Source organism: Pseudopipra pipra, chromosome 10 (genome assembly GCF_036250125.1).
Source record: "Pseudopipra pipra isolate bDixPip1 chromosome 10, bDixPip1.hap1, whole genome shotgun sequence".
NCBI classification, from domain to species: Eukaryota; Metazoa; Chordata; class Aves; order Passeriformes; family Pipridae; genus Pseudopipra; species Pseudopipra pipra.
In genome coordinates this window covers 22401538-22415346 of record NC_087558.1, presented here as the reverse complement: position 1 = coordinate 22415346, position 13809 = coordinate 22401538, and the positions used below count along the sequence as shown (strand labels likewise).

General features: G+C 46.7%; 1 protein-coding gene across 5 annotated transcripts in view; it reads right to left on the bottom strand.

Moving 5' to 3' along the window:
- The window catches only part of PPP2R3A (protein phosphatase 2 regulatory subunit B''alpha), a 55014-nt gene that overhangs the window by 12329 nt on the left and 28876 nt on the right, over positions 1–13809 (bottom strand). For all 5 annotated transcript variants that reach the window (XR_010433187.1, XM_064666690.1, XM_064666689.1 and 2 more), the window contains 6 exons: positions 13122–13382; positions 10790–10893; positions 8181–8283; positions 6365–6439; positions 1336–1422; positions 443–599 (listed from right to left, as the gene is read on the bottom strand). Coding sequence is in view for 4 of the 5 variants with exons in the window: in XM_064666690.1 (XP_064522760.1) it covers positions 443–599; positions 1336–1422; positions 6365–6439; positions 8181–8283; positions 10790–10893; positions 13122–13382 (787 nt within the window). In the remaining variant the exon portion in view is untranslated. The remainder of the gene's footprint in view (positions 1–442; positions 600–1335; positions 1423–6364; positions 6440–8180; positions 8284–10789; positions 10894–13121; positions 13383–13809) is intronic.

The window sequence follows — 13809 nt, the reverse complement described above, 5'->3', positions numbered from 1 at the left end:
GAGGTTCCACACTGAACTCAGGAGATGTTCTCCTGAACTTCCCCAAGCTTCACTGGACTCTGGAATTTCTCTCATTGCACTTCAGCAATCTTGGAAGTCCACATGGGTTTGTCCTTTTTGTCCCTACTTCCAAGTTCCTGCAAAACCCTCAGCAAATAATAATGTTTCAGGGCATTATTTTAGCTTCTGGCAGTGGCCCACATGTGAACAGAAGCTCCATCTGAAGCTACTCATGCACAAAATAGTGTGTACTGCAGTTCTCTGTGTCTGAGCCCCTGCAGCTCACTCTCTAAATCAGCATTTACTTAAGAGATGGGTGGCTCCATTTAAGCTTTTTTTGAGGTATAGAACTGACCAAATCAAAGGCAGGCTTTACTCTTGAGTGAGAACACTGTACTTCCAGCAGTGCCCCTGGTCCCAGCACAGCCTGCAGGCACCATACCTTGATCACTGTACCGAGCCAGGTCCTTCTGGCTGATGTAAAGATCATGGTCAGTGTCCAGCTCCCAGAATTTACAGTAAATCACATAGAAGTGCTCATAGGAGAAATAGTCTGTGATCTGATTTATGTCATCCTCTTCTTCCAAGAGAGCAAGGGTCTGAAAGAGCACAAACGAAGTGGGAAGTTAAGCCCAGAGAAGAGGCAGCTCTGCAGCTGAAGTGCTGCAGGCTGGAGGAAGCTGGGTGAACAGAGTTCTGAGAGCCAACCTCCACACAGCCTTTCTGCCCAAGAGATTCTCACTGGTTTAGCCAAGTCCTTCACCCTCCAGCCTGAAGACTTTCTGGCTCTTTAGGCTGGGCTGGACACGAGCAGCCTTAGACAGTTTTAAGCTGGTCCTCTTTCGGATTAAACATGCAGAGGACAGAGATCCAAATGCTGCCATAAGGGCACAGCAGGGACTGGAACAAGACCTCAGCTCCATTTGTTCTCCTGGGGGATCAGCTCCTGGGGTGAGGACCAGCTGTCAGAGGGCTGGGAGGCAGGAGATGGGCTGTCCTGCCCCTGGCACTGCAGCAGCTCCTGCTGGCTGCCTGGGAGCCACTGCACAGGGTGCCCGGCTGTGCCCTGCTGCCCTTCCTGCCTGGCCAGACCACAGAGGCTGCTCATGCAGCTCCAGACCTGGTGCTGGTCCCCCTGACCTTCTCCCAGTGCCCCCTTGGCCACTGCAGCCCCTGCTGCTCTCAGCTCAGCTCTGACCCCGCTCCTCCACCAGCCCCAGTGCTCTCCCAGCATAGAGCACTCAGCCTGTCCTGCTCCAGGCCCAGCTCCCTCCCCACAGCCACGGGATCATGGACAGTGCATCCTGGATCTCCTTCACACAGAAACCAACATACTTGCAAGAAGTTGCTTTTCCTCAGCTCTGTCAGAGTGATCTTCCCAGACCAGGAGCGGTTCACGGTGTAGAATATTCTCTGTATAACCTGCAACACATGAGCAGTGCTCTTGAAATCAGCTCCTGAAACACCCCCCTCTGGGAATTTAAACACTAACTTTGTTTATTCACTCAGCCTAAGGACACTTCTTTTTGCAAACTGCTTGGTGATCTTGTTTGTCTTAATTCACTACATGGCCTAAAAGTAACATTTGCTTTTGAAACAGTATTGCCTGTTTCCACTCTGCACACACTTTCACTGCTCTCTTAATTCACCTCTTTGGGCATGCAGATGAATTATTTACGGCAGGAACGTGTTCAGAGTGCTGATGGATCACTTTCAAACCGAGCTCGGCAGATTTTAGGGGCTGCAGTTTGCATGGATCTCAAATGAAACAGGGTTCTAGGTTCAGGTACTAGGAAAAGAAAATGCCAGGACTTCTGATTCCTGCAGAGGAAGCAGGAGTGTAAATGAAAGGCACAGCTGATGTCTGAGCTATTGTGCCTGTAACAATGTCTCATGTTCCAGGGGCTCCCTGAAAGTGAGCAACAGGGATTATCTGTCTGCATTTATCCAGGGGAGCTGTGAACCTCATTTGTCTCCTTTCCTGATCTCCCTCTGGTGAAAGGGAGTGAAAACCACGGGGGATGCACAGAGCCCTGAGGGACCAAAGGAAACAGCTCAGGGTATGAGACTGAGCACACTCCCAAGCACCTCAAAAAGCTGAGCCCTTCCTAATCTGCTCCTTGTCACCCTGTCAAGGATCATCACAAAGTAGGGAAGCACAGGCAAGAATAAACCTACAGGGCAAACAACAACAAATAAACATCCCAGCATGAGAAATGAGAAACAGAACTAACACGGCTCAGCACTGAAATCTAGGGAAGATAATTCTTGTTGACCAAACCCAATACAAACCTTTGATGTCTGTGAAATATTGACACATTATCCTAAAATTCTGGTAAACTTCAGTGCATCCTATTCCAACACAAAAATTAACTTTACACAACAATATGGACATTACAGGGATTAATCCAGCTAACGAATGAAAGGAGGTGGGTTTGTCTCTTAGCTAGAACTAGTTTCAAGTGGGCAGCCACCACTGAAGGGCCGTGCTTGGGCTCAGTCACACAAGTGCTGCCTCTTAGTCCAGAACAGATCTGGAACCAAGTATGACATTGCTCTGCACAGCCTGCTTTGGGATACACAGATCAGTGAGACAGTAAATGCAGATGGCACACAATTTTGAGAGCAACAAGAACGATTCGAGGATTGAAAACGTATCCTGAAGAGAGAGAATTAACAGACTCAGCTGAACATGACACCCACTGGTAACACTGAAGGCTCTTCATCACTCCAGGCCTTGAAGGTGGATGTCCTTCTAAAGTTGGGTGTCAGATCAATTAAAACCAAACACAGAACAGATCTATCCCAACTGCAGCAATCACTGAGCACTGTTCTCTGGCCTGTGTCTGAGGTCACACTAGGTAATCACAATGATCCTTTCTGGTCTTAAGCGCAATGAAAAAGCTCTGTGTTTGTTCCTTTAATGCCTCTGGCAGCCACTGCCATTCTGGAGTCTATTTTTGGACTTTGTTTGGCTTTTGCTTCCCAGTTGCACAAGAGCTCAGAGACTGGAGTGGGTCTCACCTCGTCCATAACCCGTTATCACACCTGACAACTCTGTACTGGCTCTTACAGATACAGGGTGTTCACACCATTCCAGGGACTCACAACCAGCAATCCCACCCCACACCAGGGATTCTTCTCCTCTGCCTGCAGGGTAATAAAGGACAACAAACTATTCCCATCTGAGACACATAAGAAACTGCTCATGTATCAGACCACGTCGACAAAGATGTTCCATCTGCTCCCTCCTCACTGAGGTAAAAATAAGGCACTCACAGGTAAAATGGGATCCATTTTCATCTCTTTTACCATGTCCAGTCACTCAGTGCAGGCTTTATTATTTAAATAATGGTGCAGTTGCAATGGATAGTAGTACACAGTATATATATCAGAATAAAAATCTCAATAGTTCTGTATTTTTTTCCAGGTTGTGAAAACTAAGCTGCCAAAAAAAAAAAAGCATTTGGGAAACACCCCAGACCATAATCACCCAGCCTGACATGATTTGCAGTATTTAAGACACGTTTGTCACTTTTGTCTTACTGAAAGCCATAACTGGCTCTGTTTTTCCCGACATGGAAGATTGTTTATTTTGAATTCAGTACATAATCATAGACTCCTGGAATATCTTGAGTGGGAAGGGACCACCAGGATCATCAAGTCCAACTCCTGATAAGCCTTTGCAAGGAGGAGCCCCTTTCTATTTGCCCATTATCCTCATGTAATCGACCTCCAGGACCCAAACCACTGACAGATGAGTTCCAGTCCTTTCCCCACTCTTCCCATAGAAGAACACAAGCAACACCTCTTCTGGAGAACTCCACAAAGCTTTATTACCCCCTCCATCCTCCCCTTACACATTCCCATGGTCCCACTGCACAAGCTGAAGCACTTTTCCACAAGCATTGTGTTTTAGGCTGCTTTAAGCTGACAGCTGTCCAACATGCAGTGCTAGCTCTGAGCCTGGGCTGAATGTTCTGGTAGAAGTCACACTTTAAAGCTTTAAAACAAATGCCACATGTTATTCTGCACCATCTTCACCAGCCTCAGGAGTTGGTCTCTGTGGAAACAAACACAACTAATTTAGTAACACAATGGCTCACAGATATGATACAGATAAAATTCCAGCCTGGGGCATCCAAAAGGCACCTTTACAAGGTGCTGAGGTGGCAGTGAGAATTGAAAGGTGCATACACATCTTACCCATTCTGACTGTGAGCTCACTCTCCAGGTGATTTCAACAAGTGATGTTGTATCCATGAACACAAAGTCATGTCTCCTTACAGGCCTCACCTGTAACAAAAATAAACTGTAATTCTTGCACTGGCAGCAAACACAGCATTCTGTCACTGTAGGTAAGTATAAGGCACTCTACCTTGAAGCAATCAAAATGATCCAAGTAGTCTCAAAATCCAAGGGCAAAGCTGTCTCCTTCATTACCTCCTGGTGGAAATACTGGATTTTGTAACATTAAAGAGAGAAGTGCCAGACTGTCTGTGAAAGGAGAGGTGAGAAATATGAACTCCCACTGCTGCAGAGGGCCAAGTGCTGCCACTGCAGGAGGGCACAGCCTGCCCTGCCAGCCTGCCCTGCCTCTCCTGACCCTGCTCCAGCCAGGGAGGGCCTGGCTGTCGGCACAGACACTCCAAGCATGAGGAGGCTGAAGGACAGCTCACCTTGGTCAGGTTTGCTGCTGCACAGCCCAGGCCTCAGCCACAAGCACCACCTGCCCTGGCTGCACTTCTGTCCCAGGAGTGCAAACACTCAGTGCTAAAGGCTCTGACTGCAGCAGGAGAGCACTGTGGGGACACGGGCAGGCTCAGGGAGCACAGAGGAGCTCCATGTACTCATGGGGGTCTGGTTCTGTGACTGCTTTATGGTGGGGACAGAGGTGGTACCCGGGCACCAGAGAAGTTGTGCAGAAGGAGAGAGGAAGAAAAAGGTGGTGCCTTTTAGTAGGAGCCTGCACTTCAGTTTTGTTGAAGTGGAACCTCAGCTTCACACAGCTGGTCTCTCAGACCACAACCCATGAGATCCAGAAAGTGCAGTGAGGGTAATCATGTGGCAGATTACCCTACAAAGACATTTGTTTCTTGCCTGAAAAATATAGAAAGAGTGTGTGACTTAAGAGGAACCCGTGAAGGCAGAGCACAGAGCTGCCTTTGTCAGCACCCAACAGGCAGCACCAGGAGAATCACACGTGGCATCCCGAGCTGCTGATACTGCAGTCAGAAACCAACACCAGTGTGACCTCAAACCTTTCAGCTCTCACCCCTCTGTGCACCTTGAACACCAAATACCAGAGTACATGTGCCACAGGCACTTTGCACACTCACCCACTCCTGTGCCTCCATAATTTCCTGGCCACTGCTCTGCCTGTGCTGGACAGTCACTGTGCTTTGTGTACCCTGCTCCATGGGGAGCATGTTCATCACACACTGGTGTTCACTGTCACGTTCAAGTGCATCTAAAACATTCACAGTTGGTTCCCTTTACACACCTCCATAAAACATTAGTGTGACAGTTCAGGGTTTGCCCAGGGAAAGTGTCTTTCTGCCATCTGCTCCTGACAGGAAAGGCCCAAGCCTGTGTGTGCCAGTGACCTCCCAGCTGCCTGTGTGGTGCAGCTGGTCCCAGGCAGGCCCTGGCAAACAAACAGGAGAAACCTTCAGCCCTGAGCCCTGCTGGGCTGCAGCTCCCACCAGGTCTGTCATTCTCTGAATTTGTTACTGCTGCACACATAAAACATCCTCACATTTATACCTTTTCTCCAGATTCATGCCCGACATGAGACAAGCTCAAAAAGAGTCCAAACTTACTCAGCCTAAGTGCTGACTGCAGCCTTGGAACAAAGCTACAGAACAAACCCCAGAAACAACCCCAGGCACAAGAGCTGGGAGGCACAGAAAGCCCAGGCAGGCCTTCTGGCAAGAGGAGAGCTGGATGGCAGATCCCTGTGTGCAATGGATGCTTTGTAGCAGGAACAATCCCAGGTTCTCCATGCCCAAGTGACAGAAACCTTCCTACAGGCAGCCTTCCATGGCTCAGCAGCCCAGCACAACTCAGGGTGACTTAGTAACTCCCAGAGACCAAAGAACCTCCTTTCTCTTCATCAGGACAAAAAAGATGTTTTTATAGATTTGCTTAAGACCAGAAAGAATCATTATTAACCTTTTCAATAACCCCTTGTACACACAGGCAGGTTGGTTCTTCCTCTGGAAGCAGTTCCTAAAATACCTCACTGCCATTAAAAACGCCTATTTTTTTTTAAATAACTGAAGGGTTTGCTGATAGGAACAGTGAGAGGTCCCAAAGGGAGGGTTGGCACAGTGATCCCAGGGGATCCAGGCAGGCAGCCTACCGTGGTGATGTACCGGGAATGGAACTCCGGGGCATCCTTCAGGAACGTCAGGCCAGGGTGAGTTTCCACCACATCCTGCAAGATAGAAGGAAGCCAAATGAAATAGGTTTTCTTCTCCTTATAATGTTGAGAAGTTACTGGGTTTCACAAACCAGTACTTTTGCTTACTCTTGAAACTGTATTTGCAGCATTAACAATAAAAGTGAAATGACATTTTTTAATCTATAAGTGAACCTTCTAGAATTACAAGTGTAATACATTTTCTGAGCAATACGCACCTGTTGGGCCATTTTGATTTACTTAAGGACAGAAAAACAAAGGAAGAGAGTTAGTGAGTAGATGAAAACTCATTTTCATTGATGAGACAAAAATCAGTTAGTTGACCATGCAACCATCTCCTCTCCAAGACCTCTTTTTATCTCCATTCATTGAAGATACCAACATTTGTTAGAGCCAGGTCTCAGAAATGCACATTCCTTGAGAAAATCACATTTTATGTCCTTCACAACAATGAAAGCTCTGTGAGCCTCAGAATGCTCACAGATAGTAATGCTTTTCCAAAATTTACTTGAAGTACCTGTGGAGATGCCTCTTTCTCAAGGCAAGTGAACCACTGGCCCATGGTGCCAAATCTGCACGAGCAGATACCGGAGAAACTGCTCAGATCCTGACTGGATCAGTTCAGGCCCTGCATGAACCAATGTCTGTGTAATTCCCACGTGTCTGACTCCTCTACCCCCAAGAGTGTTGCAGGTTTTGCTCTGCCACGGTGCCCTCAGGGGTGTGACGTGACCAGATTTTGGGCTGATGGGATGGGGTAAGATGGTGTCACTGCACTTGCCTGACTGACAAACAGGACTGGACACGCCTTGGATTGCAGCAGGAGCTGAGAGGCAGAGCTGCAACCAGCCAGGAAAGGCAGCGTGTGCCCAGTGGGGAAAAGATGAAGAGGGACGTGACAAAATTTACCCACCACACCCCCACTTCTGTCTGAGAGACAGAAACATCCAATGCAGACACACAACCTTTCCCCAAAGCAGCATCTCCACAGAGGTTTTGCCTCGAGGGCAATATGGGGGAGAAATGTAGGGATATGTGAAAAAGACTGGAAAAAGTAGCAACAGAGGATCAGAGCAGGAGATGGACCTGATTTATAGAGAAACTATAAAGAAGCCTTAAAGCTACCCAGAGTCTGCCTAAATAGCCATAAATAATTAAAAAATGATGCTGTTAAAAATGTCACGTGAGTGAAAAGAAAAAAAAAAGAAATTAAATCAGGATGCACAGATTAAGCCTGAATATTAGAGAAAAAATAAGCAGTGAGACTTGTGCACCAGCAAGTTGAGAGGCATATATAGAACACTTGGAAGTGCGGGAATTTTGCCAAGATTTCTACATTATACTGTATCTGGTAGCCTTGCTAGACAAATTCAATTATAACTGTCTTGCCAAGCAACTTTTACAACTTTTCTAATATGCATTTATGTTGTGCTTGAGCATCAACAGCACCATGCATTTTCCCCAATACCCAAGTGGGGCAGATTTCAGCCTGGTTACCAGGCACTGATAAACATGAATCCTGACAAGACACAAGAAACCACACAAGGCTTTGACAATCCTTTAGCAAGATTTACAGTTGGGTGGCATTTAAGCAAAACAGCCCACTTGAAATGCTTATTTCTTTTTCACTCCAAAATAAACCCCACTCAGGTGCTGTTCAAACCAAAGGTCTGCTTGCCCTTGGTAAACATTTAAGGGCATGAAAATAAAGAAGCTGCAAAATGAAGGTGGCTGTGTCCCCACCCCTTCCCCGTACCTGGAGCAGTGGGATGAAGTCCTCCTGCTGTAGGTAGTCACAGCCAGGCTTGGCCAGGAGGGATGTGAACCTGGAAGCATCATCGTGGCAGTTCCGCAGGACTCTGTGGGAGAGGTGAGGAGTCACCCCAAGGCCCTGCCCCTCAGCACAGGTGGAGCAGGAGGTGCCCCAGCACTCCCCTGAGGCAGTACCCCCACCCCAAGTCAGGCAGGAGCTCACCTCTCACTACCAGCACGCCCTCCAACACCTTTCAGCAGCACCAAGGTACCCAGAGGAGGTTTTTTCCATGTTTTAACACTGCTGTGGCAAACCAGGTTTCTTACTGGGGGCTGTTCTTGCTTTGATTCTGCAGCTACTCAGTGAGTAACCTGACTTTTCCAAATGCTGTCCACTCACTGCTCTCAGTGGAGTCAACAGCACCAACCCCCTGGGATGCCCTGAGACACCCTCCCCAGTGCAACCCTTTCCTAGAGCTCAATATTTGAGGGCATTGCCAAACCACAGCAACTGAATATTCACCCACAAAAATCACTTCTGAGAAGGACAAAGCACGTCCCTTGTTAGTTGGGCCCATGTGGCTGCTGTGCTCTGCAGTGATGGAGAGCAGCACAAGGGAAGCATTAGCTTCCCCCAGGATTCAGAGAAGCCTGCAAACTCATTCCTTAGGTTGACAGTTTGCATCTGACACATCAATTCTTGGCTCTGCTTTCTTCTAATGCAAAATACTGCTGGTCAAAGGTATCACAGTTACTTAATTCACTCCAAACAGAAAAACTCGTGAAAAGAGCAACTCCATGACATTTACCAAATACTGGATATATCAAACACTTAGTTGTTCACACGGTATAAGGGAAACAATAAATTACTCAGAAAATCACCCTGTTTTTTTTAAGAACCGTGAAAGTACAAATGCACTGTTAGTTATTTACTGTGATTAATCACCACCTCCCTCTCCTGAAAGTGTACAAACACAACACTGAACTACAGAGAAGTCACTGGAACTTGTTTCCTGCTAATTCTGGCCTCCTTACTCTATGAAAAGCAGTCTTTACAAAAAAAAAAAAAAAGGCTTTTTTTTAAATAAGCAAAGAAAGATTAGATTTAGCAATCCTTTGGCTGCACATTCATATCATGGTAACTGTCAACTGACAGATACATTCTAAATCAGCTGCAGAAAAATGTTTTAGTTAATGTTTTATGCTAATGTTTTAGCTTAAAAAAATCTGGCACACAAAGAAGAATCCCAAGGCCATGTTTTAGCCACAAACTAAATGATCTGACACTCAGGAGTATTTTCTATTCAGCAATTACTATAGACTTGAGGAGATCAGTGAGCATGGAGCATTTTGAAAGCCAGGTCACCTACTAAGGTGCTTGAAAACAGGCTTCAGCAACAGAAGATACCTGTTTTAGAGCTACACCTGTGCTCACAGAGCTCAGCCCAGCTGTACCAGGAACATTACATTTCTTCTGCCTTGCATGTTTCCAGTAAAGATTTTGTAAATGGCAAAGGGAAGAGGAGGGGGAAAAAGGTTTTCCTAACATGAGCAATTCAAGTGAGAAAAGCATAGAAAGCTTGGCTTGGAAAAGGGGTGGCTAAAAGGATACAGAAGAGGGACATGACCACAGTCTGCAAATATCTGAAGGATGTGAAAATCAGAGGAGTGAAAATATGTGGTATCATACATGAGGGATTAATTAGGAGTAATTGGAGGAACCTAAGGAAGGAAATATATTGTCTGTGTCAAGACAAACGCAGTGATCACAGTCACCCCTCACATTTTTGCACTTTTGCCAGGGTAACTAGAAGCTGTTTTGACAACATCATCATAGGAAATATGATGATATGATTCCCTTTGGGAATTCAGGGTTAAAGGCTACTTCAAGAATCTGAAGAGGAACCATTAAGTAAAAAATTAGAACTCTCTCTGGAGAGGAGATGGAGATGGTGTTCAGGTGTTTCACAAAGCAGACTAAAGCCTGAATTGCCCTGGGGGAAAGTGTGTTCCATGTCACACTTCCACTCCCAGCACATCCAGAGCTCTCATTTCCGAGGGCAGCCCTGGCAATGGGATGTGCAAGGGATTGTAAAACCCCACGGATTTTTATGCTTGAGGAAGGTGGGAACTATTAGAGCTCCCAGAGTATCCACTCGTATGATGATGCTTTATTTTATATTCCTTCTTCCTGTCCTGGAACACAGTCACCCACCTCCTCTCCCAATTCCCAAATGGTCCTCCCTTGGTGCTCCAGTGTAGCAGCAATGAGGCCCATGATTAACACATCCAAAATCCACTGACACCTATCAGCTACCTCAGAAGAGCTGGCCTATTCCTGGGGAGCATTTTGGGATATTTTATATGCCAGCTAGACCCAAATAACTTATCATCTATACAATTGCTTACAAGTCTGTTGATGCCACATGGAAACAAGTGTTCAGAGAGTTTCAGGGAAGAAAACTGAAGCTGATGGAGATTTTCAGCCATTTAAAGAAGAGACAATGATTTGAAAATTCTGGCAGAAAATAAGTAAGGGAAAAAAAATAAAAAGACTCCTGTGGCAGGCTGCTCTCTTTTTCCAGTAGGAGAATTTGGCATTGCTGTACTCACTTTCTCCACATGGACACAAAGGAGTGCACAGATACCCCTCCTGTCCTCTCTCCTCCTGATGCACTGAACAGAGGTGCTTTCCAGTAGAGTGGGCAGCCACAGACCTGTAAGGAAACACCGGGATAAAGAGGAATACAAGAGCAGTCCCAAGAGGAGCCTCCCTGTTTACACACCAAACTCACCATCCAGGCTTGACATGAGGGAAATAAGGTGGCAGTGGCTTTCTGACTGAGCTGTGTGCCATCTGCTGTGTGCCAGGGTTGAGAATTCACCAGTAACTTTCTACTTGGTGCTTTGTTAAGCGGTTGGGAAAAGGATCAGGGACTATCAATGTCTTAAACTTTGTCTTAGACTGAGCTGTTAACAAAATTCCCTACCAAGTGCAATGGAGGGAGACAGGCACCTCCTGCCACTCACAGCAGCTCCCTCACAGACCTACCTGACCCATTCCCTTATGGGCTCACTTCTCACTGGCAGCCAGGGAACCTCAGTTCTAATGAGAGACAATCAATGGTTAAATGCCTGGAGGTGAAGTAATTCCCATCCCATGGTTTTCAGTGCAGTGCCTGCCACCCAGCCTAGCCTCTTTTCCCAACACTGCTGGATCTCAGCAGGGTAACACAAATGGGAATGAACAAATGGAAAGAGGTTGATTCCAGCAAAAGGACTCTCTGAACAGCACTTCTGACCCGGGCTCTGCAGAGGCTGCTGCTCTCAGAATGGCCATCAGTGAGAGCTCAGGCATTCTGGACTCCCCAGGGCCTCAGCAAAGCAGGCTTGAGGATGGTGCCAAACAGCTGCTCACGCCATCAGGCATCTCCTCTTCACCACAGAGACCTTCCCAGCCACTGTCCTGACTCCAGACAGGCATCAGAACTTCCACAAAACACTGGCCTTGCAGGGAGTGCAACTGGCTCCGACCAGGCACAGGGAAGGAGGATATCACAGCAAATGCAAGAAGGAGTATTTTGAAGCAGCAGCTGAGACATCATTTCTGCATTCCCCACAAGGCCTTCTTCACATCTTCTATGAAGCAGGACTATCCTGCAAGTCCATTCTCAGCTTCTGTCCAGGCCTGCACGTTTCTTGGGGAACCTCAATCAGCCCAAGAACTGCTTTTGGATTTAGCCATCCCTGTGTCAGGCAACTGTGCTTCCACAGGCATTCAGCTCCTCTGAGAGAACTAGGACATTTAATTTTTGTGTTTCCTGCGTGTAGCTGGTTCTGAAGCATTTATTTCAGAGCCCCAAAGTTGTACCACTGTCAATAATGCCATGGAACAGAAGCAGCCTGACAACAGCTAAATGACATGAAGCACATCCAGGTGGAGACCAGGAAAGGCAGGGGTCTCTTCTACACCAGCCTCCTGCTTTGAACATGACAGGCCCCACACAGTTGCCTGTCTTGTCATTAAACCAGTTTCAAACCTTTTTTGGTCAATCAAAGTAGGTTTTCTATCTATATTTTCAGAGCAGGTTTACAAATAATGTGCCTGGATTCCTCGAAAAACAAACAAAACCAACCTAGTCCCTCCTTTCAGGAAAACCCTCCTTCTTGGAAAACAAGTGCTACTCTTGGGAAGAAAACCACTGCTCAACTTACAGTGCCAGAGATGCACTCAGGGCAGGCTGAACAGACAAGATGAGTCTGACAACTGCTACTTTTAGATCAGCAGCACTGAAAATCACGGCTGGAGAGAGGGAGGGAGATAGCAGGGACCATCTGCACTGAGCTCCCACACAAGTGCTGGGGGCTGTTCCCTGGAGCCAGAACTCCTCAGCAGCCTGGGACTCCTGTGTCATGGACACTGAGTGTACATCTCAGGGGCTGAGGGCTCACTGAGCATCTCCCTCCTCCGTGTCCAAGGAGGTGGAGGTTGGGAAGTGCTTTCCCACACAGCACTGCAGCAGCACCCTCAGCTCAGGCCCAGCCCAGAGGGACAGCTACAAAAAGCCCCCAGAAAAGGCAGCTGGTACCACCTGAAGCCACAGAGGCACAGAAGTTTCTGCCACCTTCTGAGCAGAACTATGGAGGGACAAAAGAAAAAAATGCCATTTGTATTTGCTGAAAATCTGAGAAAACCATTTTGTAAAGCAAAGCAAGGAGGAACACATACATCTAATGTGACAAGCAGCAAACTGAGCTCAGTTTGTTTACTATATTCTAAACAAAAAACTTCAGCACAAAAGGATAATAGTTCTTTTTTCCCTAAAACAGCTGTGAGATGATTTGCTTTCATTTCATTCTTTCTCTCCCAAAAATTAAAATCCTAGAGAACAGAACCACAGAACCATCAAGGCTGGAAAAGACCTCCAAGCCCATCAGTAGTTACCTTAGCAATTTTCCCCATTTCACAGACGTTTGCCTTCTCATCTTCAAACTCTGAAAAGGCCTCTTCAACCCTGGCAATGATTTCCTCATGGTTAGTGCAGACATTGGGAAGTCCTTTAGGGAAGTAGAAACGTGGAATGTTTATGGACAAGGGGGCACTGCTGGTGGCTTTATTCACAGGCAGGAGAGTGCAAGGGCCAACTGAGGGCTTCAGGGGGGCTAGGGAGGGAGCTCCAGGCTTCTTCTCTTGTTTACTTTGAACCTGAAAAGATAAGGAATAACAAACACCTTTTAACAGCACGGCACACAGAGCAGGAAAACACTGCTTGTGCTCCCAGGGATTAGAGAAAATTAAACCCACCACAGGGATAAAAATGCATGGCTTAAATAGTCCATTAAAAATTCCTGCTTTATGAAACACTGCAAATTTAGGGAATGTCACACCTGCTTTGATGCTGTTGCTGTGCATTTGACATGTGTGACTCTGGATTATGACTGATCACACACTCTGCAACTCAGCAACACCACACACAAGGACAAGGTTATTTCTTCTCATGCTGGTCTGTGTTGTCACTCTGCCCCATAAACAGCAAAGTATCAAAACCTGCTCTTTAGTATTTCCCCTTAGAAATAGAGCACCCCCCCACACAAACATCTTGCCTCAAGTATGACCAAAGTTACCTTCACAA